The 19,625-nt window shown below is 57.0% G+C and overlaps 4 protein-coding genes across 8 annotated transcripts in view; 3 read left to right on the top strand and 1 right to left on the bottom strand.

Annotated features, from left to right (window-relative positions):
- Positions 1-4,740, top strand: part of DOT1L (DOT1-like histone H3K79 methyltransferase) — a 65,776-nt gene extending 61,036 nt beyond the window's left edge. The window contains exon 30 of the mRNA XM_015565402.1: positions 1-4,740. This exon is cut by the window's left edge and continues 22 nt beyond it. Coding sequence (XP_015420888.1) covers positions 1-501 — 501 coding nt within the window. The 3' untranslated portion in view covers positions 502-4,740.
- A 917-nt stretch (positions 4,741-5,657) lies between these two features.
- On the bottom strand, positions 5,658-8,011 carry PLEKHJ1 (pleckstrin homology domain containing J1). Of its 2 annotated transcripts, XM_006765900.2 has the most exons (6): positions 7,659-8,011; positions 7,486-7,553; positions 7,332-7,398; positions 6,448-6,538; positions 6,293-6,356; positions 5,658-6,211 (listed from the first exon to the last, which is right to left on the bottom strand). In XM_006765900.2, exons 1-6 carry the CDS (start codon positions 7,993-7,995, stop codon positions 6,146-6,148), a joined length of 693 nt encoding a protein of 230 aa, XP_006765963.1. In that variant the 5' UTR covers positions 7,996-8,011; the 3' UTR covers positions 5,658-6,145. The 2 variants fall into 2 exon arrangements, with proteins under 2 accessions (XP_006765963.1, XP_015420891.1); XM_015565405.1 differs by lacking the exons at positions 7,332-7,398; positions 7,486-7,553.
- On the top strand, positions 7,926-17,488 carry SF3A2 (splicing factor 3a subunit 2). Of its 4 annotated transcripts, XM_015565403.1 has the most exons (10): positions 9,719-9,974; positions 10,072-10,076; positions 11,814-11,977; positions 13,330-13,401; positions 14,119-14,165; positions 14,689-14,798; positions 15,810-15,859; positions 15,939-16,079; positions 16,454-16,522; positions 16,646-17,488. In XM_015565403.1, exons 3-10 carry the CDS (start codon positions 11,852-11,854, stop codon positions 17,360-17,362), a joined length of 1,332 nt encoding a protein of 443 aa, XP_015420889.1. In that variant the 5' UTR covers positions 9,719-9,974; positions 10,072-10,076; positions 11,814-11,851; the 3' UTR covers positions 17,363-17,488. The 4 variants fall into 4 exon arrangements, with proteins under 4 accessions (XP_006765965.1, XP_006765964.1, XP_006765966.1 ...); XM_006765902.2 differs by lacking the exons at positions 9,719-9,974; positions 10,072-10,076 and adding an exon at positions 7,926-8,011; XM_006765901.2 differs by lacking the exons at positions 9,719-9,974; positions 10,072-10,076 and adding an exon at positions 8,313-8,419.
- A 705-nt stretch (positions 17,489-18,193) lies between these two features.
- On the top strand, positions 18,194-19,565 carry AMH (anti-Mullerian hormone). The gene is made up of 2 exons (XM_015565411.1): positions 18,194-18,632; positions 19,264-19,565. The coding sequence occupies exons 1-2, from the start codon at positions 18,194-18,196 to the stop codon at positions 19,563-19,565; spliced, it is 741 nt and encodes a 246-aa protein (XP_015420897.1).
- The last annotated feature ends 60 nt before the right edge of the window (positions 19,566-19,625 follow it).

The following is a 19,625-nucleotide window of genomic DNA, read 5'->3' as shown; positions in this document are numbered from 1 at the left end:
AACTTAACCCCGATGCAGGCGGTGGCCAGTACCCCCGCCTCTTCCTTTCAGGCCCTGTCCTCTGTGGAGACCAGGCAGCCCCCACCCCAGCCTCCTCTGCCCCTGGGTCGGCCCCCTGCGGGGCCACCAGCACTTCACGCGCCCCCCCCTCCTCCTAACGCTACCTTGCCTCCTGCTCCTGCACTGCTCCCTGCTAACTCTGAGCCTGTGCTCCTGCAGAATCTTGCGCCCCTCCCGGCTAACCAAGCTTTCTTACCTGCCTCCTCTGCCGCCTCTCTGCCTCCTGCTAACGCCTCTCTGTCTATCAAGCTCGCCTCCCTCCCACACAAGGTCTCCCGCCCCTCCTTCATGGTGCACCACCAGCCCCTGCCTGGACTGGCTCTGGCCCAGGCCTCACCCATGATCCCACAGGCCAGCTCCACGGGGCCATCCGCCGTGTGGGTTTCCCTTGGCATGCCGCCTCCTTATGCCGCGCGCCTTGCGGGGGTTAAGCCGCGATAAAGACCTTGGTTAGCTAGCCGTTCTGTTCTGTAAGGTAAGGCTAGAGCCCAACCAGGTGGCCCATACAAGAAACTCACCTGTCCTTTCTTCCACAGAGAGTGGACAGGCCCACGGGGCTCTGCAGAGGGGCCTGGGACCATTAGTTCTGAGAGGCGCTAAGAAAAAACAGGCACAGGGCGGGAAGGGAGACCGTGGCAGCCACGCATATTGACCTCTGAGTGCAGCCTGCGCTCCACCACAGAGCTCAGGAGGGGAGTGGCCAATCCCTTGGTGCCCACTGGACCTTCCCACCAGGTCCCACAGTGCTCCAGGCCAAAGAAAGCAGATCAGGGAGGCCCTGCAGGCTGGGCAGCCAGGGTATTGCGTTAAGTCCTGCATGGAGGGGACCAGGAGGAGGTGGATGCGGCCAGGGTCCTGGCTGTGCAGTCCAGCTCCATTTTGCTGCCACCCTCCGGCTGCATGTCTGCAGTCGTCAGGAACCCAGGAAACCCCAGTGTGGGGCCGTCGGGGCAGCTCTGAATCTCAGTGTTGCTGTTTGCCCACTCTTAGGCTTCTCTCAGCCTGTTTTATTGAATGTACCTCATGGTTTTAGGAAATTTTTATGCATTTGAGGCCTCTGGTACTTGGCTGGCCTTCAGAAGATGATGGTTGTGCAGGCCCAACCCACATGCACCAGAGGCCTGTGGGTAATGGGATGAGCATAGCACAGCCACAGGAAGGGCTGCTTGGGCAGGTGATTGGTGCTCCTCTGGCCCTCAAGGATTTCGATGTCAGTGTGGAGTCAGAGAACAGTGTAGGAAGGGCCTGACTTTGGAAATGGGTTAAGGAAGGTGCCTATGAGGCCTGCAGGAAGGCCATCTGCTCCTTTGCTGGCTGTGAGGGTGTTGGGGCCCTGGAGCAGCTGACTCAGCCACTGCTGATAGGGCAAAGGGCCTTTCTGGGCAAGTCCACAGCCTATGGGGTGAGTACTCCAGGATCAAGCTAGGTGCTAACTGGCACTGCGGACCAGGCGTGAGGTCTGCCTGCTCTCCTTGGCGGTCTGCATGTATTTAAGTGGAAATAGACATGAGGCTGCAGGAGTCTGATGGCCTTCTGGTAGTACCTCAGTCCCGATGGAAAAGTCTGGAAGGTAGGGTGGCTCCAGCTCACAGTGTCCTCATGCTGTCAGAGAAGGCACTGGCTTGAAGAGGTCAAAGATGTATACGAGGAAGCATCTGGGTGTCAGGCTCCCTGTCCTGACCCACAGCAGACACCTGCCTTCCATCTTATCCCAGGCCCATCACAGGTCTCCCTAGGCTGGACAGTGATGGCCTCACTGCTGGGGCATGCAGGCCTGTCAGTGGGGCTGCCCACAGGTACACCTCCCGCTCACTCCCCATGAGCTGGCATGTGGTGACCAGGGAGGTGAGGAGGCCGGGACCCAGCGCCCCATGAAAGGCCTTGGGCTGGTGACCTCCCACCTCTGATTGAACCAGGGGCATGGCAGGGCGTTGTTTGCAACAAAGTTCCTTCTGTCCATCCATCTGTCTATAGGCTTTGGTTCCCAGCCTGGGGATGTATGGGCTTCTCCCAGTGAGATGCTAACACTGTGCTGCCTTTCCTCCTGCGCCGGTCTCTGCAGGTAACTAGGATTTCTACCTCAACCTCGAGACCTGTGCAAGGATAGGTGGGCTGCAGGGCTGGTGGCCGACCAGATGGCGGGATGGACCGAGGACGAGGCTCTGCTCTGAGTCCACGCTGCGCAGACCTGCGGGAGATGCTGGGCCTGGCTCCAGCTTATACTGTCAATAGTTTTAGATAAAATATTTATCGTTTTTTAAAAAGTATAAACAATTTTGACTTATTCCACCGAAGTCATAGAGGCAACCTATTAAGAAATGTAAATACTATATATGAGAGGATCTATATAAAGATATCGACCGGACGGACTGGCCCGCCAGCAGAGACTCCAACAGCCGGGCCCGGTGCTATCTCGTCGCCAGGCCTTGCCATCTCCACGTTCTCTTGGTGCTGACTCGAGGTTGACCAACGCCAAAACCAGTCCTTGATGCGCCTGCCCTGTCATCCCCAAGCTCTCCCATACCAAAGGCATGCCTATCTCCTGGTCAAGGGTGGTTCGCTTGGTTTTTAATGTCCTTCAGAAAAGGCCCTCTGCCCCACCCCTTCACTGTGAACGCTCCAGCCAGATTGTCAGCCCTGGTCCCAGGGATGGCGCCTTTTGGTGAGGAAGGGCCAGTGGGCGGCCTCTGGATGTTGCACGGAGGAGGGCTGCTGTGAGTGGTGCTCATGGGGCAGGTCTGGTACTTGACTCCAATGTGGGGCTGCTGGGGAGCAAGTGCTTTACTTTGTATGTCTGTACTGTCTCGGGCTTGCGCAGTCAAGCAAGGCACTGGCCGGGGCGTGGGGCAGGTTAGCCATGGGTGCCTGGTGTGTCTGTATAGAAGAGAGTCACGCTGACGAGTGACAGTATTTTATAGAGATGTGATGAAAATTTATAAATTTCATAGACTTGACTTCATTTATTTTTAGATTGTATAATGCACAGTAAATGTAAAAAAAAGTGAGGGGGAGAAACCTTTTTATTTATTCAAGTGCATACAAGTGGCATTGGCCCAGGGCCAAAGCGCCCACATCCCCTTGGTCAGTCTGTATTGCTGCTCCGTGGCCCTTTAATGCCACAGCTGGGTTGACACGCCCCCACGCCTGGAGCAGCCTCCCTGGTGCTTGGGAATGAATGCACTGTGGGTGAACAATGAGGGCAAAGGCCGGCTTCACATGAGGGCAGGAGAGCTGTTCTGATGCTTCTAGAAGTTGCCAACAGGGTTATCGGGTCCCCCCAGTGCTGCAGCCTCTAACAGTCCTGGGTCTCAGTTGAACAGTGTTTGTGCATTTTCCCTGAAAGGGTGTGTCCAGAAGCCCTGTCCTCTGGAAGGGCCATCAGCCAAAGGTCCTGGCTGGTAGCAGGGCCTGGACCCCCAGCAGGGGGTGCTTCAGGCTTAGATTGGTTCAGTCAGAGCCCTGCTATTCTGGTGCTTGTCCCCATGATGGCACCATCAGGGAACATGGGAACCCAAGAAAAGCCTCAAGTTCCTACCTTCCCCAGTCTGGCCAGCACAGCCCATCCTTCCAGATGTGGTTGCCAGGGCCCTGTGGCCTGCCTGGGAGGGCTGATGTGGCAAGCCTGGCTTGGGCTCACTCCTGATAACTGGAGGCAGGGCTGGAGCCAGCTTTTCTGGGGGGTGGGCAGTGGCCTTGTGGAACACAGGCCCAAAAGGGTGCAGAATAGGCCTGGCTGTTGACTCCCCAATTTCCTCGGGTGCGTCCTGGTAGAGCCCTGTGTACTAGGGGTGATGCCTGGCCCAGAGCCATCGTCAGGCTGTAGATGGTGCTTAGACAGGTTCTCATAACTGGCTGTCTTGTAACTGCTGCCCTGGCTCCCTTACCTCCAGGTCTGTGCTCTTGGCACACGAAGGTGCTGTGCTCACCCCACGTCCTGCAGTCCCGTCCTTCAGCACAGGGCTCCCTAAAAAAGCTACAGGGTTAGCAGTAGCAAAGTTGCAGCATGTAGCAAGTCCCTGGTCTGGAATCAAGCAACCCTGTAAACACTGCATCACTTCTGTAATAACTGTGTGCCACCGTGCAGGACTTCCTACTGACGTGTTATATTTGTGTTCCCCACACAACCATGTCTGCCCAAGCACTGGGGTCTCCTTTCTGTGCACCCTCCAGCCCTCCTGTGAGATTGATCAGCCACTGTTGGCAGTGAGGGCGTGGGGAGGGCAGCAAAGGAGTGGGGCGGGGTGCATGAACAACCATCCCTCTGTGGAGGACAGGTTCTAGTCTCCTCTGGGCAGAGACCAGTGCTGCTGACTCCGGGCAACTTCAGGGAAGCCCAGGGCTATGAGGGTGCTTTGCTCAGGAAAACCTAACTCTGAAGACCCTCCGGTCAGGAGCCAGCCTTCCCTTCCAGCTATGACTTATGATTTATTTAAGACCCGCTCACCCTTTTATTTATCCACGAAGTCCGAAGGAGACTGTTCATCCACCCTGCCCCCACCCCCACCCCCATGGTCCATCCATGCTGGCTAATGTCTTGTGTCTCAGACCAGCCCTGCTTTGTCCTTCTGGTAGACTGTGTTTCACTTGGGGTTGCTGGTTTGACCCTCTTTTCCTAAGGGAACCCCACTGTACTCTGATTTCCATCTCCAGACTGTAATAAAATGTTTGTTTTCACTTGAACCTGGTCTGCTGGCATTTCTCACATGGTGAGACCTTAGAGAACCTTGAGGGCTCCGTGTGTGGAGAATGGTCACACCCAGCAGAGGCCCCACAGCCCCTGAAAGCTGTGACTTTGGCAGTGAGTGCCCACCTCGGGGAGACCTATCTGACTAGGTCAGGCCTCCTCCCCACCAGACGGCACTTCGATGAAAAACCAAACCCTTTGCAAGGTCCTGCCTGCACTCAAAGAATCAGCGTGTGACCAGAGGTGGGATCCCGGGCCATCTGAGGGTCCCATCACCCACCCTTTCTCCCTCAGGGCCCTTGAGCTGGGCTCCCAGCCTCCCTGACTTTCTAGGCCAGTGGTTCTCAACCTGTGGGTTGCCACCCCTTTGGGGGTCTAACGACTCTTTCACAGGGGTCGCCTAAGACCATCGGAAAACATATAAACGGTGGTTCTCAACCTTCCTAATGCCACGACCCTTGAATACAGTCCTCATGTTGTGGTGACACCCAACCATAAAATTGTTTTCGTGGCTACTTCATAACTGTAATTTTGCTACTGTTATGAATCGTAATGTAAATATCTGATACGCAGGATGTATTTTCATTGTTACAAATTGAACATAATTAAAGCATAGTGATTCATCACAAAAACAATATGTAATTATATATGTGTTTTCCGATGGTCTTAGGCGACCCCTGTGAAAGGGTCGTTCGACCTCCAAAGGGGTCGCGACCCACAGGTTGAGAACCGCTGTTCTAGGCTCTAGGTTCTGTGTCCCCCTCCCCTCAATTTTGATGGCTCACCCCTTCCTCCCAGGCACTTGAACCTCAGGCCTAAAGAGAACCTCTTGTCCCCCAGGAACCCTACTTCCCTTGGAAACCAGCTCCATCAGCCTGTGGAGGACACGTCCCTTTTTGCATTCACTGCACCACTGTGTGGAAAAGAGGTACCTTTATTTGAACAGAACAAGTACACCAGCCCAAGGGCAAATGCTTCTAGCTCTGCCCAGAGGTGTTGGCTGGGCCCTGGCCCTCAGCAGAATTCACAGCAGCCCAGAAGGCAAGGCTCCCGAGCCCTTCACAGCATTATCTCGGTTCGTACATTCAGCCTGTACAGGGCAAGAGAGCTGCACCAGCTTCGGGAGCCCACCAGGCCCTAGACGGGTGAGCCCGAGGAACCAAGCACAGCTCCTGGGAGTGTGTACTCGCCCTCTAGCAGCAGCATGTGGCACTGAGAGCTGCTGGACTAGTATGATGGGTCCCAAGGCACAGCTTCTGCCCACCCGCACCAGCCTGGGGCTACTGAACACCTCACTCCGAAATCCAGGCTTGGCCCGGAAACCCAGGGCTGGGCGAGGTAGGGAGGGCTCCTTTGGGCCTCGGTGAGTCAAGCTGAGGAGCCCAAGCCTAACCCCCAGATTCATGCCTTCAAGCCACTCAGCTGGAACCGGGCCTCCTCCGATATGCCGAACTGTTCCAGGGGGTCCTGTGTGATGGATGGGTAGCATGAGCTCTGGCCCGGGAACTCCCCCCACCACCACCACCACTTCCCGTGTCCCATGCACACCTTGCCAGTCATCTTCTGGATCTCGTTCCTGTAGAAGATGAGGCTCCTACGCATGAACTCGTAGCTGGGAAAGGAAGTGGCCTGTGCTCACAGGGCCCAGCTCTGCCTCTGCCCCTGCCCCAGGCCCCCAGGCCAGGATATACCCCACACCCTACCTGGCTCGACGTAGAGCTCCCATCCACTCTTGACACTGCTCCTCGCTGTAGCACTCAAAGTGATACTTCCTTTCCGGGTCCTCGATGAAACCTGCAGAGGAAGGGGCCCATCTGTCCCTGCTCACTCCCACCACCACCCATGCTGGCCACCGGCCTCAGCCTCCTGTTGCCACTGTCCACAACTGTCCCCTCCTCTAGACCCAGCTTGGGCTCACCGCTTCCCACAGGCTAGACACTATCCCCCCAAAGAGTATGTTCAAAACCTCGCTCCTGGAACCTGGGAACAGAGCCGCGTTGGGTACAAGGTCGTTGCAGGTGTAGTTAGTTAAGGTGAGGACGCACTAGAGTGGGGTGGGATTGGTGTCCTTATAAAAAAGGGAGAGACCTGGACACAGACACGGAGGGAAAAGGCCACGGGACTATGGAGGCCAAAATCAGGGTGACACTTCTACAAGATTGCCAACAGCCTCCAGAAATTGGGAGAGCATGGTTCCCCCTCAGAAGGAACCAGTCCTGCAGACACCCCAACCCCGAACTTCTACCCTCCAGCACTGGGAGAAGTAAGTTTTTGCTGCCGAAGCCTCACAGTCTGTGGCACTACGTTAAGGCCACTCCAGAAAACGAAAAGTTCTGCCTTTCCCTGCAGACTCGAGCCTCTCAAGGTGACTGAGGATAATTCTCTAGGGTCCCCAGCCGGGCATTGAGAACCGGTGCTCCCCGGGTCTCAGGAGAGGCACCCCGAGAGGACAGTGCTCGCCGGCAGAAATGAAAACCCTGGTGGCCTTGGCGGTGGCAAAGGGGAGAAGCGCAGCCCTGCCCGGACGGCGGACTTCGTCTATGGGGAGGGGCAGAGCGGAGCTCGGGTCCCCGCCCCCCGCACTCACTGATGGAGAAGCCGCTGGGCTCTTCCTGGGTGACTCGGCAGTGCTCCAGCAGGAGAGCTCCGACGGGCTGGGGGCAGACGAGCCGGATGGGCGGGCCGTCCGGGGACCCCAGCTCCCCAACCCCAGCCCGGGGCCCGCCTTCCCGCCGCCCTACCTCGGCCTCGTCGGTCCGGAAGTAGAAGAGGAAATTGACTACCAGCTTCACCAGCCGCCGTTTCACCACTGTGGACACAGGGCGGGCTCTCGCGGGCTCGGCGACCGCCCATCCCGCCCCGACCGGCACCCCCCCCCGCCCGGTCCCGGGCTCACAGCCCCTACCCCACTCACCACTGCCCTTCTTGGGGCCTCGCATGCCGAGTTCGGCTGCCAACTCAGCCGGCTGCCGGGACAACGCCTGCAATTCCTTCTCGTTGTAGCGCATGTCGGCCCAGGACCCAGAACGCGGAGTGCGGACCGCGATTTCCCGGCCGCCGCCCCCAACTCGCGCCAAAAAAGTTCCACAGCGCCGTCCCGGAAGCGCTTCCGAAGCTACTGCGCCTGCGCTTCCCAGACCTCTCAACCTGTCCATCACCGGGAGGGGCACTAGCGTTCCGGGGGTGGGAGTGGGGCACACAGAGTGGCGCCCTCGCCGGGCGTAGGGGACAGCGGGCGACACGACGGTCATTTTCTGTAACCATACAGTAAGTTGGAGCCGGGTTGGAAAGTAAGCATCCCTACTGAAATGGACCGGAACAGGCGAGGAGGGCAAGTCCCAGCCCTCCTTCCCGCGATAACTGGCCTCGCGCAAGTTAGACTGACTGAGAGGTGGCGTTTTTTAGTTCGTGGTGTGTTTTTTGTGTGTGTTTTGTTTTTTTGTTGAGCCTCGTGGGCATGCGCACTTCTGCTTCCGGCCCGCATTCTCAGCCCCTCCTCTTCCCTCGCACTTTGCAAATATCTGGCTACGCTCCCGGGCGGGCGGAACTTGCGCACAAGGGAGGTCCCGCCCCGTTTGCCCCGGAAGTGCTTCCTTAGGCCGCGCTTGGGCGCTGAATGAAGTCGTAGTGGTCGTGGCGGGTGGAAAGGCGACGGGATCGCGGCCTTGGGTGCAGGTGAGGAACGAGGCGAGAGCGGCGGCCCCGTGGCCCGGAGTTCCCTAGAAGGGACCAAACGTGAGCGAAGGGCCTGCGGCGCGGCTGAGGGCGGGCGGATGCGTCGCCCACTCAGGAATGTCGGGCCTCTGTGTCCCCGGCGCCCCACCGCCCGCTTGAAACTCTCCGAAGACCCGCTGAGATCGGGTGGGGTCGCAACTCACATGGCGCCTCCGGTGTAACCGAGGACCTGTGGGAGCACCAGGTTGCGCCCGTTAGTTGACTGCCTTTGTGGCCCGAGAGTCACACGGCTCCGCTACCTGGCATGGGGTAAGGGCGGTCACGGATTCCAGCTAAAGAGTCAATAGGGTCCTGAGGACCGAGTGCCACACCGCGCCGCCGCCGCCGGAGCCCGCTAGCCGGCCTTTCCGCCAGCGAGGCCCCGGGGTTAACGACTTCCCTCCCGGCCAGACCGAGATGCCAGGACCGTTCTTTCCTCTGCCCCGTGGCAGCGCAGACCGAGGGGAGAAGTTCCCGAGGTTAATCATCCGTTTGCCCTGTTGAAGGAGACAATAGCCTGTTCATAAAGCTATCACTCATCCCTGCATCCTCCGTGGCCCCAGGGGACGCCGCTGCGCACAGCTTCACGCCGGCCTTTGCCGCTTTCTGGACGGGTCGCTTTTACACTCAGCCTTTTGGCTTCTTACTGTGATCGATGCGGTCTGATTCCTGCCCCCCGCCCATCCACGCCAACTTCACCCTCCATACCGGGATGTAACATAAACTTTATGTCATGCGCGCTCGTCAAATCATTAGTTCTGTTTTCATTATTAATTTTTTTATTGATTGATTTTAGAGAGGTAAGGAAAGGGGAAAGAGAAACATCGATTTGTTGTTCCACTTATGTATGCATTTATTGTTTAATTCTTGTAAGTGCCCTGACGGGGGAGGCAATCCGGGCAATGCTCTAACCAACGAGATACCCAGCCAGGGCCGGTTCTGTTTCTGAGACTGAAAATATTGTTTAGTATTAAGGCAAGTAACATGTTCATCTGTGTTGCTTTTCCTGTACTGTTCATTCCCCCCCTCCCCCCAAAGCTAATGTCTTTTTTTAAAAAATATATTTTTATTGATTTCAGAGAGGAAGGGAGAGAGAGATTGAAACATCAATGATGAGAGAGAATCATTGATTGGCTGCCTCCTGCACGCCCCCTACTGGGGATCAAGCCCACAACCCCAGCATGTGCCCTTGACCAGAATTGAACCTGCGACCCTTCAGTCTGCAGCTGGATGCTCTATCCACTGAGCAAAACCAGCCCGGACGCTAATTAATGTCTTCATCTTTTCCGTTAGCTTGGTTTTTAATTTTTATTTATCGATTCAAGAGAGAGACTTGGGTTTGTTGTTTTGCCTTTTTGTGTACTCATTGGTTGCTTCTTGTGTGTGCCCTGACTGGGGATCAAGCCCACAACCTTGGTATATTGGGATGATGCCCTAGCCAACGGAGCTACCCGGCCGGGAGCCTGATTGCCTTTGCCAGTTGTCAATATTTTCCTCAAAGCTCCAGCACGTCACAGCGGTAGGTTGTATTTTTCCACAGGTTTAAAGGAATTGATCCTTTTATTTCCTTTCCCCAGACCCTGGCACTCTGCTACTCCTCAGTTGTCCTAGAGCAGCGGTTCTCAACCTGTGGGTCGCGACCCCTTTGGCGGTCAAATGACCCTTTCACAGGGGTCGCCTAAGACCATCCTGCATATCAGATATTTACATTACGATTCATAACAGTAGCAACATTACAGTGATGAAGTAGCAACGAAAATAATTTTATGGTTGGGGGTCACCACAACATGAGGAACTGTATTTAAAGGGCCAGAAGGTTGAGAACCACTGTCCTAGAACTTTTTGTTAACACTCCTGGGTTGGCTTCTGTTTTCAGTCTGACCGTTTTCTTCTCTTCCTACTGTAAGCTCATCTCCTGGTAGTTTTTGAAGAAATCTACTGATCAGTGGATTGATTTTGAGTCCTTGGTTATTTGAAAATAGCTTTATTTACTGTCACAGTTTGGGTATGAAATTAAAATTCTGGGTTGCAGATCCACACGGAGACCTGTGAGAGTGTTGCTCCTTTTAGAGTTCAGTGCTATTCTGACAGCCGGCCTCTACCATGCTGCTTTCTGACCTGTTGTTTCTTTGGCTGATAGAAACGGGGTTTCCTCGGTGGTTTAAGTTTCATGAGCTATTTATTGAAGAAGGTCTTTTTGTCCTGTGGGAAGAATTAGATCCTTTTAGTCCTGGGGCATTTTCTTTTACTTCTTTGATAATACTCTCTCTTTCTGTTTTCACTCTGGAATCCCATCTAGGTTTTTACTGTGCTGCTCTCTTTTCATTTTTTTGTTCTCCTTTTTGAGAGATTTCTTTGACCTTCAAGCGCTCGTATTCAATTATTTGGATCATCCAGTCTCTACTTTCCAAGGGTTCACTCACTGGGCTGACCTTTGGCATCCTGTTCAAGTTTTGTGGTACAGTAACGTCTCTGATAATTCAGGAGGATGCTGTCATCTTGCTGGGGTTTCCATTAGGTGTCTTGTTCCTTGGGTATGTTTGATTCTTTGTGTCTGTTATGTGAAGTCACCAGCTCTGTGTGGGAGAGCCATGCTTATCTTGTGGGTCTCACTGCTCAGTGGCCTGGCATGGGGAACCCCCAGCTGTCAGTGTCTGAGAAAACTTTCCCTGGCGTTCTTTCCCCCGGAACGTCTTCTAAGGTGCCCTGGGCTGGGGGCCTGCAGGCGGGGCTGCCTGCCCTCTGGACACAGTGGGAGGAAGGACAGTCTGCCTGCTGGTCAGTAGGCTGGTTTTGATGGACTCCCCTCTTTTCAAACCACCCCTAGCTGAGAGACCCCTCATTCCATTTTTTTCTGAATATAAAGCTGATTTCTCTGGGGAGCCGAGGGTACCTGGGCAGGGACCTTCCTCTCAGGGTGTGAGTTCTCAGTTCATTCGGGGTGGGGGTGCTGCCAGGGGAGGGGTGACGTGTACCGTGGGCTGTGAGTAACCAGCAGTTTGGTTTCCAGTAGTTACTGGTTTTTATTCTAGGTGAGCAGTTAAGTATTTGCTTGGTTTGGATTTACCTGAGCCAGATTAAGTGGGTACTTTCCCAACACCAGCCTACCATTAGCAATTCTGGTGCTTATTCTGAAGGCACTGGGCTTGTTCCAGCCCCACGGAGACTGAAGACTGGCCCCATGGGGGTTTTTACACGTGGTGTTGGGATGGGGGGGTGGCAGGAGTGAGGGGTGAAAAACGGGTCAGGGCGAGGTCTCTTCACATGCCCCCCCTGTTAGGCTTGAGTCCCCCAGTGACAGCTGGCCACATTTGGCAACATTTACCACCTCTCCCATTTGTCCCCCCTCCTTCAGGTATCCCTCCAGTCGAGTAAAGCCCCAAGGCCTTCACCATGGACTTCCAACATCGCCCTGGGGGCAAGACCGGGAGTGGGGGCGTGGCCTCCTCTTCCGAGAGCAACAGGGACCGGCGGGAGCGCCTCCGGCAGCTGGCCCTGGAGACCATCGACATCAACAAGGTGAGGTGGGGCCAGAGGGGGTCCCCACAGCCTCCCTCTCACCATGGAGTCATGTTCCGGATTCTTACACCTGAGTGAGACCTTGAGCAGTTGCCTGACTCTGTGGGCCTTGGTCTCCTAGTTGGTAAAAAAGGGAACTTGACCTAGAGCAGCAGGTTTCCACGGCCCATGCCCACCCACTGTTACTGACCCTAAATTTCAAGGGTTTCTTTTTACTGTGTGAGGCATTTTGGTTTTGTTTATTTAATTAATCAGTGGCTTGGAGAATCTCAGTGGGGAGGGCCAGGATGGCAGCACATGAATTGATATAATTCCAGCCATAGGCAGTGAAGGGCAACATTTTAGTTTAACCACACAGAGCTGTTGGTAGACCAGTTCTTCCCTGGGCTCTGCTGACATTGGGCAGCGTCAGTCTGGGGGACCATCCTAGGCACGGTGGGTGTCGAGCAGCATCCCTTCCGCTCACTCAATGCCAGGAGCACCTCCAGTCATGATGATCACAGATGTCTCCGGGTATGTTGCCCAGGGATCCAGGTGAGAGCCTGGCAGTGTATGGTTCACGTAGACTTTGAAACCCCCTGAGGTGTGTACGGCCCTTGCGTGTGCCAGGCAGCCCCTCAAAGCCTCACTGGTGAGGTCGGTTCTATTACTTTGCCCATTTTCCAGATGAAGAAACAGTTGTGGTGGCAGAGGGTGTGTCACTGTCAAAGATGACAGGACCCCTGAGCAGTGGAGTTAGGATTTGAACCCCATGGGTCTGCTCCGCATCAGCGATCAGCAGCACTGCCATGCTGCCCTGGTTTATGGAAAGTCACCAGTCCGGCCCACAGGACCTGTAGAGACATGGGTCTCCATCGCCTTTCCCTCCACCTGCTTGCTTGTCCTCTGCCTGTATCTGCCTTGTGCTGCAACACTCGGAAGCTGGTGGGGTTTGTGGCCAGATCCCTGCCCCAGTCCTGGAGATGGGTGGCCAGCAGTGCTCTTTGGGCTCTGCCTCCTTCCAGACCCAAAATGGCCACCAATGTGGGGCCAGGGACTTTCCTGAAGAACCCTCGGCTCAGAGGAGGGACCAGGGACCAGCTATGTCCACCCCTACCCCGGCGCTTATTGCAGATCCAGAGTCAACCCCCAGCCCTGCCAAGTGGACTCGGGGCCCCGCAGCACTGCCCTCGCAGGCTGGTCCCGAGCTGGCCCCAGTTTTCTAGTCCTTCGTCCCAGAACATCTGTCCCAGAGGACAACAGCCACCCCTCCCTTGCCAGCCAGGGGAGCCCTACTTCTCAGGCACTGCTCCCGGCAGGCAGCGCTCAGGGTACCATCTCCCTCGATCTAATGGACTGTGCCTCCCTCCCAGGACCCTTATTTCATGAAGAACCACCTGGGCTCGTATGAATGCAAGCTGTGCCTGACACTCCACAACAATGAGGTGAGTTCTCAGGGCCCGTGCCCCACACGTCCCTTCCCCTGTCCCGCGGAGAAGCTGGCAGGACGCGCTGATCCCACCCACTCCGGGCTTCTGCCTTGTTAACCTGTTGTTCATAACTCGGCCAAGGGCAAAGGAGGTGATTGAGGCCCGCCACTCACGCCTGACCACTCACTCACTGAGCACAGCTTCAGACGCGTCGCTCTAGGAGATACACTGGTCACTCCAGATGAAAACCAAGCCCTCTCTGTCCCCAGCCTGTGCCCCGCACTCCTGGCCCCCAGAGGCCACCAGTGCTGTGAATTTGCTGCTTGTCCATTGTCCTTTAATACCATTGGTGCCGTTGTTATACAGATGTGCATCTATGAGCACATCTTGGAACATTTGACATTGGGTTTTGAGGTCTAGCGGTGTAGCTCCAGTTCATTTCCTTTAACGACTGTGAGGTCATCGATACGATAGTCTGACAAGTTCTCACATTGGGCTCAGCATGCAGCAGTGAACCGGTCCTGTTTGTCCTTTCCCTGTGTTGTTGAACATTCACTTTGTTTTGGAATTTGTTCACAACTGTGGACAGTGTGCTGTTGAACAGCCTGTGTGTCAGGGTGTCTCCCTTCTGCACTGTGGATATGGGGGCCCTGCTCCCAGGAGGCAGAAGGGAGAGCAGGCCTGGTTGAGGGGCATCCAGGCCCCATCCCTGCTCACTTTGTCCCACTCTAGGGGAGCTACCTCGCGCACACCCAGGGGAAAAAGCACCAGACCAACTTGTGAGTATGTCACCCCTACTCCCTACTCAAAGCCTTGGGCCCCGGGGTTAGGAGCTGGCACTTCTCTGACATCTTTGTGAGCCGCACCAGACAATGGTACAGAGGTAGTCTGGGGCCAGCTCATCCTGTGATCAGTACATTGAGCCCTGTCCATCATGGGTGGCTGGGTGGGTGGGTACAGCTACCCGAGTGTGAGGGGAGGAACAGGGTATGCTCCTTACCTAGCAAGGAAAGAGGTGTGGGTTCTCCGAAGGCTCCCTAGTGAGGAACAGTGGGAAATGTGACAAGAAGAGAAAGGTGCCCATGCCTGTCCCATCCATTTCCATTCAGACCTGGAGACAACCCCTACCCATCCACCCATTCAATCCCACCCCTCCCAACGCCCTCACTTAGCAGAGGCTCTCCAAGGTCGATGTGGGGGCAGGATGGCTCCTAGCACCTGGGCCTGTGGCCTTGGCGGCGTGTGTGTGTGTGTGTGTGTGTGTGTGAAGGAGCAGCAGCACGGTGTCCATCATGCCTGCAGGGCCCGGCGAGCCGCCAAGGAGGCGAAGGAGGCCCCCGCCCAGCCAGCACCAGAGAAGGTCAAGGTGGAAGTGAAGAAGTTTGTGAAGATCGGCCGCCCGGGCTATAAAGGTAAGTCTGTTTGGGCGTAGGTTGGCCCACAGCTGGCGTGGGAAGGAGTGAGCCTTTTGTCCAGAACCCTGCTCCCACCCCTGAGCCATACACACACTGCTATTCACTGGCCTTCATTTGCTCATACCTTTCATTGATTTCAGAGACCACCCACCCCACTGGGGCCCCATCTCCATATGCACTTTCCCAAACATGACCTTGTGGATGTCACTCGCCTGTGCGCCTGTCAGGGAGTTGTGAGAGCTCACAATTATTTGCACTCCTAGTGAAGATGAGTGACGTGAGGGAGGGGCAGTGAGCGTAGAACTAGCTGGCTCCTCTTAACCTGAAGAGTAAGTGGAATGGGAGGGTAATGGTCTGTGTTAGTGGCAGCTTACTCAGCAAGGCCATTAGCAGGGAACAGGGCTCTGGGTTACTTAGTTCAGAAAGCTGGTTATATGGCCCTGTTGGAACATAGGGGACTATGTTCTAACAAAATGTGGGGGTGTCCTGTGTGTGTCTGCCACTGTAGACAGGACACAGTGTGCAGAGGCCTTGGGGCAGGCCTGCTGATGAGCCAGGGCTACAATGGCAGGGTCCACGTGGGGCCACCAAAAGCCTTTTGGCTGTGATAGACGGTCAGTTTCTGTCATGAGTGTAGTGGGGAGAATCGGGGGGTTATGGGAAAATTTTACGTGCCTGGGAGCTGTGCAGAGAACAGCCTAAAAGCCACAGGACTCTAATATGAAGGGCACCCTCTCCTGGGGGCAGGGTTGCCCCACACACCGAGTGCCTCCTGTCTTCAGTTCCTGCTCAGTGCTGTCCCAGGCCTCGGGGGGTTGGGGTAACTCGGAGCCATTCTCCCACCACCACCTGCATGGTCTCGGGCAGGTGGCACCTATAGCACAGAGCTCTCCCAGGCCTGGGTGGTGCCCTGCAGCCAGGTGACCTCCCCTGGTGTCCTGCCCTCCGGGGTCCTGAGCTTTGGGAGGGTGACGAGCTGACCTGGACCTGAGACTCTTGTGTTTGCAGTGACCAAGCAGAGGGACACAGAGATGGGCCAGCAGAGCCTCCTCTTCCAGGTGAGACGAGGCCCGGGGCCCAGTCATGAGGGGAGGGTCTCCTGGAGGGCAGTGCTGCCACTTGGCTGTCTCCCCGCAGATCGACTATCCGGAGATCGCTGACGGGATCATGCCACGCCACCGCTTCATGTCTGCCTACGAGCAGAGGATCGAGCCCCCGGACAGGCGCTGGCAGTACCTGCTGATGGCTGCTGAGCCCTACGAGACCATCGCCTTCAAGGTAGCTTGTGCTGCCCACTCCAGAGGTGCCCTTCCCAACGGGCTGGCTTCTGGGTGGGAAAGGGCACCCTAAGGTGGCACCCCCACCAAGAGCAGTGCATGCCTCTGTGCTGGGCTGGTCAGGCATTCCTTGACCGTGTCCTGTGCCCTAACAGACACTGGTGAACACATATTGAAACTATTATTTAACTGGGGTGATGGGGGTCACTAGGCCACAGAGCTAGAATGTAAGCTGTGTCTGGTACCCCACAACCAAGCCCTATTCATTCATGAGGGCCTCTCCCGGCTGGGCCTGCTCTAACACCGGGGAGTAGTCCCTGCCTAAACCTGGGCCGTGGGCTCCCTGAGGCCATTTTCCACCCCTCCCCCTCGCAGGTGCCAAGCAGAGAGATTGACAAGGCCGAGGGCAAGTTTTGGACTCACTGGAACCGGGAAACCAAGCAGGTAAGTCACTCTAGGTCCGAGCAATTCAAGGAACTTCTGGTGGCTGCCCTGGCCATCCTGTCTACCCTCCCAAGACCCCCAGGGGCTCCACTCAGCTTTTCTGTGTGTGTTTTTTTTTTCCAGTTCTTTCTTCAGTTCCACTTTAAGATGGAAAAGCCTCCAGCCCCGCCAAGCCTCCCTGCTGGGCCTCCTGGGGTGAAGCGGCCACCACCCCCACTGATGAATGGTTTGCCCCCACGGCCACCACTGCCTGAGTCTTTGCCTCCACCCCCACCAGGAGGCCTTCCTCTGCCCCCCATGCCACCCAGTGGGCCTACACCTGCAGGGCCCCCAGGTCCTCCCCAACTGCCCCCCCCAGCTCCTGGAGTCCACCCTCCAGCACCAGTGGTCCACCCACCAACATCTGGGGTCCACCCTCCAGCTCCTGGGGTCCATCCCCCAGCACCGGTGGTCCACCCACCAACATCTGGGGTTCATCCTCCTGCTCCCGGGGTTCACCCTCCAGCCCCAGGAGTCCATCCTCCAGCCCCAGGTGTCCACCCTCCCCCATCTGCTGGAGTCCACCCCCAGGCCCCAGGCGTACACCCACAAGCTTCTTCAGTCCACCCCCAGGCCCCAGGGGTACACCCCCCAGCCCCGGGGATGCACCCCCAGCCACCTGGGGTACACCCCCCTCCTCCAGGGGTTCATCCTCCAGCTCCTGGGGTTCACCCCCAGCCTCCTGGAGTTCATCCCTCCAATCCCGGGGTCCACCCCCCAGCTCCCATGCCCCCAATGATGAGACCCCCGCTGCCCTCCGAGGGCCCTGGAAACATTCCACCCCCTCCCCCAGCCAACTGAAAAGCCACCCCCTCTCACTGCGAGTCTACTTTCCCGTTTTCCTGTCTTTTCTCCCTGATGGAATTTGGTGTTTTTGTACAGGGCTATGCCGTGTCCCTAGATCTCATTAAACAGCCTTCTCAGACACCTGGGTGCACTGCTGTGTCTGTGGGTGGGCAGGGGAGTGGGAGTGGTTCAGGGTCAGGCTTCTAAGACACTGGCCCATCAGGACACTGCTGGGTGTTCCAACAAGTCATCTGTGTCCTAGAAACTCCAGGATGGAAGGCGGACATAGCCAGCCAGCCAGCAGTGCATCTGGGGTCCAGCCTGTGGGAGGAGAGCAAAGCAGAGGATGTTCTGTCCTTGGGGTCTCCAGGCCAAGGTGCCCAAGTTCCTTTTGCACCCTGATTCCCAAGGGCAAGAGGAGTGGATAGGAGACTCTGAGAGCGCCAGCTGATCTGGAGACCACCCACCTGGTGGTCTGAACACCGAGAACTGGTGTCTTGGGTCTTCGAGGAGGAGGCTCTGCCCTCCAGGCCCAGCCCCGCAGCTGTTGATGTTTGGTCCATCTGGGTCGGTCACTCCCTGCTCACATTCCCACTGCTGTCTCCAGAGAGAAAACTCAAGGACAGTTGGACAAATCGGTCACAGGCCACACTTTCTATCACTGGTGGGAAGGAGATAGGCAGCGGGGCCAGAACAGAAGGGGCTTTGAGCTGGCCCAGGCTTGTAGGGGAGCTCAGGCACTGGCCCCCAAGGTCACCTCCTGGGAGGCGATAGGGCCGTCCTCCAGCACAAACACCCTGGCTGGCCCATATAAGCAGAGTGGCCAAGCCCCTGACAGTTCCCAGGATGAGGACTGCACCTCTCTCTCGGCTGGTCCTGGTGCTATGGGTGACGGGGACCCTGATGGGGGCTGGGACCCCTGGAGAAGAAGCCCTTCCTGGGGAGCCTGCAGGCACTGGGGGTCTCATCTTCCACCAAGACTGGGACTGGCCAGCCCCCCAGGGCTTGCCTCCAAGCAGCCAGCGAGACTCCCTGTGCCTGGTGACGCTGGTTGGTGGCAGCAACGGCAGCAGTGCCCCCGTACAGGTGATGGGAGCCCTGAGGGGCTACGAGCAGGCCTTCCTGGAGGCCGTGCATCGAGCCCACTGGGGGCCTCGTGACCTGGCCACCTTTGGCGTCTGCACCCCTAGCCATGAGCACACTGCCCTGCCCCTTTTGCAGTGGCTTAGAGTGTGGCTGGGGGAGCCCCGGGGGCAGCGGCTGGTGGTCCTGCACTTGGAGGAAGGTACGTCGGGCCCGTGGCTGAGGCTGGGCAGGTTCCTCTGCTGTGGTCCCTAGCCATCATTCCCATTACATGATGACCATTATTTTCCCAAGGAAGACCCCCGACCCCTCTCTGACCTGGGGAAGTTGAAGCCTATGGCCCTGGGCTGGGCTGAGTCTGCAGCCTGGGAGGTGTGTGTCCTTGTCTTTGCCAGTGAATGCTGGGCTCCCAGACCACCCTCCTGCACTGCCGGGGACGGTCCCCACTCCAGGAAGGACCATGGGGTTGGGGCCAGCAGTGGAGGAGTGCCCCTCTGACAGCAGGTAGCCCAGAGTAAGAGGTGGCCTGTCCTCAGATACACTTCCGGGAAGGGGTGCCCACGTGACACGTGGACCTCCACCCAGGAGATCCCCAAACCCAAGAGACCTCAAGGGTTCAGGAATGACAGGCAGCAGCCCACCACCCACCCTGTCAGTCCTCCCACCCATGTCCTGGCAAGGTCCTGCCCCTTGTGTTGAGGGGTGTCAACCCCCATGAGTGTCCCAAGGCTCCCAGTTGGGGTAGAGCTCTCCCTCCCTGAAGGACAGGCTTGGGCCAGGGTCTCGGGCCTCAGTGGCTCAACTGTCCCCCTTCCCCATTATCCTGGCGGCAGTGACCTGGGAGCCAACACCCTCACTGAGGTTCCAGGAGCCTCCATCTGGAGAAATCAGCCCCTCAGAGATGGCGCTGCTGGTGCTGTACCCCGGGTCTGGCCCAGAGGTCACTGTAACAGGGGCCGGGCTGCTGGGCACCCAGGTACCAGGGTTGAGTTGGGCATTCCTTCACCCCCAGTCACCCTTACCCATAGCAGGGGCGGCGGGGGGTGGGGTGGGGGGTGGTGGTGGTGGTGGTGGTAAAATCTTCACCTCAGGGAAAGGCTCCAGGGTCCAGAGTAGAACCTGGAAGGGGTGGTGAGGGCAGTGAACAGAGCGGGGCTGGCAGTCTGCGCCTCCGCCCAGCCAGGCTGAGCTCCCA

The sequence above is a fragment of the Myotis davidii genome, unplaced genomic scaffold (genome assembly GCF_000327345.1).
Source record: "Myotis davidii unplaced genomic scaffold, ASM32734v1 scaffold1960, whole genome shotgun sequence".
Classification (NCBI taxonomy): Eukaryota; Metazoa; Chordata; class Mammalia; order Chiroptera; family Vespertilionidae; genus Myotis; species Myotis davidii.
This window is presented reverse-complemented; position numbering and strand designations above follow the sequence as displayed.

What these genes read in the sequence shown, in the direction of transcription:
- PLEKHJ1 (XM_006765900.2), bottom strand. Translation starts at nt 7,995, where the DNA reads ATGACCGTCGTGTCGCCCGCTGTCCCCTACGCCCGGCGAGGGCGCCAC. An exon ending in TCCGGACCGACGAGGCCGAG is followed by an intron (nt 7,399 to 7,485) that starts GTAGGGCGGCGG and finishes GTCTGCCCCCAG; the next exon opens with CCCGTCGGAGCTCTCCTGCT. An exon ending in GGAGCTCTACGTCGAGCCAG is followed by an intron (nt 6,357 to 6,447) that starts GTAGGGTGTGGG and finishes TTCCTTTCCCAG; the next exon opens with CTACGAGTTCATGCGTAGGA.
- SF3A2 (XM_006765902.2), top strand. Translation starts at nt 11,852, where the DNA reads ATGGACTTCCAACATCGCCCTGGGGGCAAGACCGGGAGTGGGGGCGTG. An exon ending in CGGCCGCCCGGGCTATAAAG is followed by an intron (nt 14,799 to 15,809) that starts GTAAGTCTGTTT and finishes TTGTGTTTGCAG; the next exon opens with TGACCAAGCAGAGGGACACA. An exon ending in GGAACCGGGAAACCAAGCAG is followed by an intron (nt 16,523 to 16,645) that starts GTAAGTCACTCT and finishes TTTTTTTTCCAG; the next exon opens with TTCTTTCTTCAGTTCCACTT.
- AMH (XM_015565411.1), top strand. Translation starts at nt 18,194, where the DNA reads ATGAGGACTGCACCTCTCTCTCGGCTGGTCCTGGTGCTATGGGTGACG. An exon ending in GGTCCTGCACTTGGAGGAAG is followed by an intron (nt 18,633 to 19,263) that starts GTACGTCGGGCC and finishes TCCTGGCGGCAG; the next exon opens with TGACCTGGGAGCCAACACCC.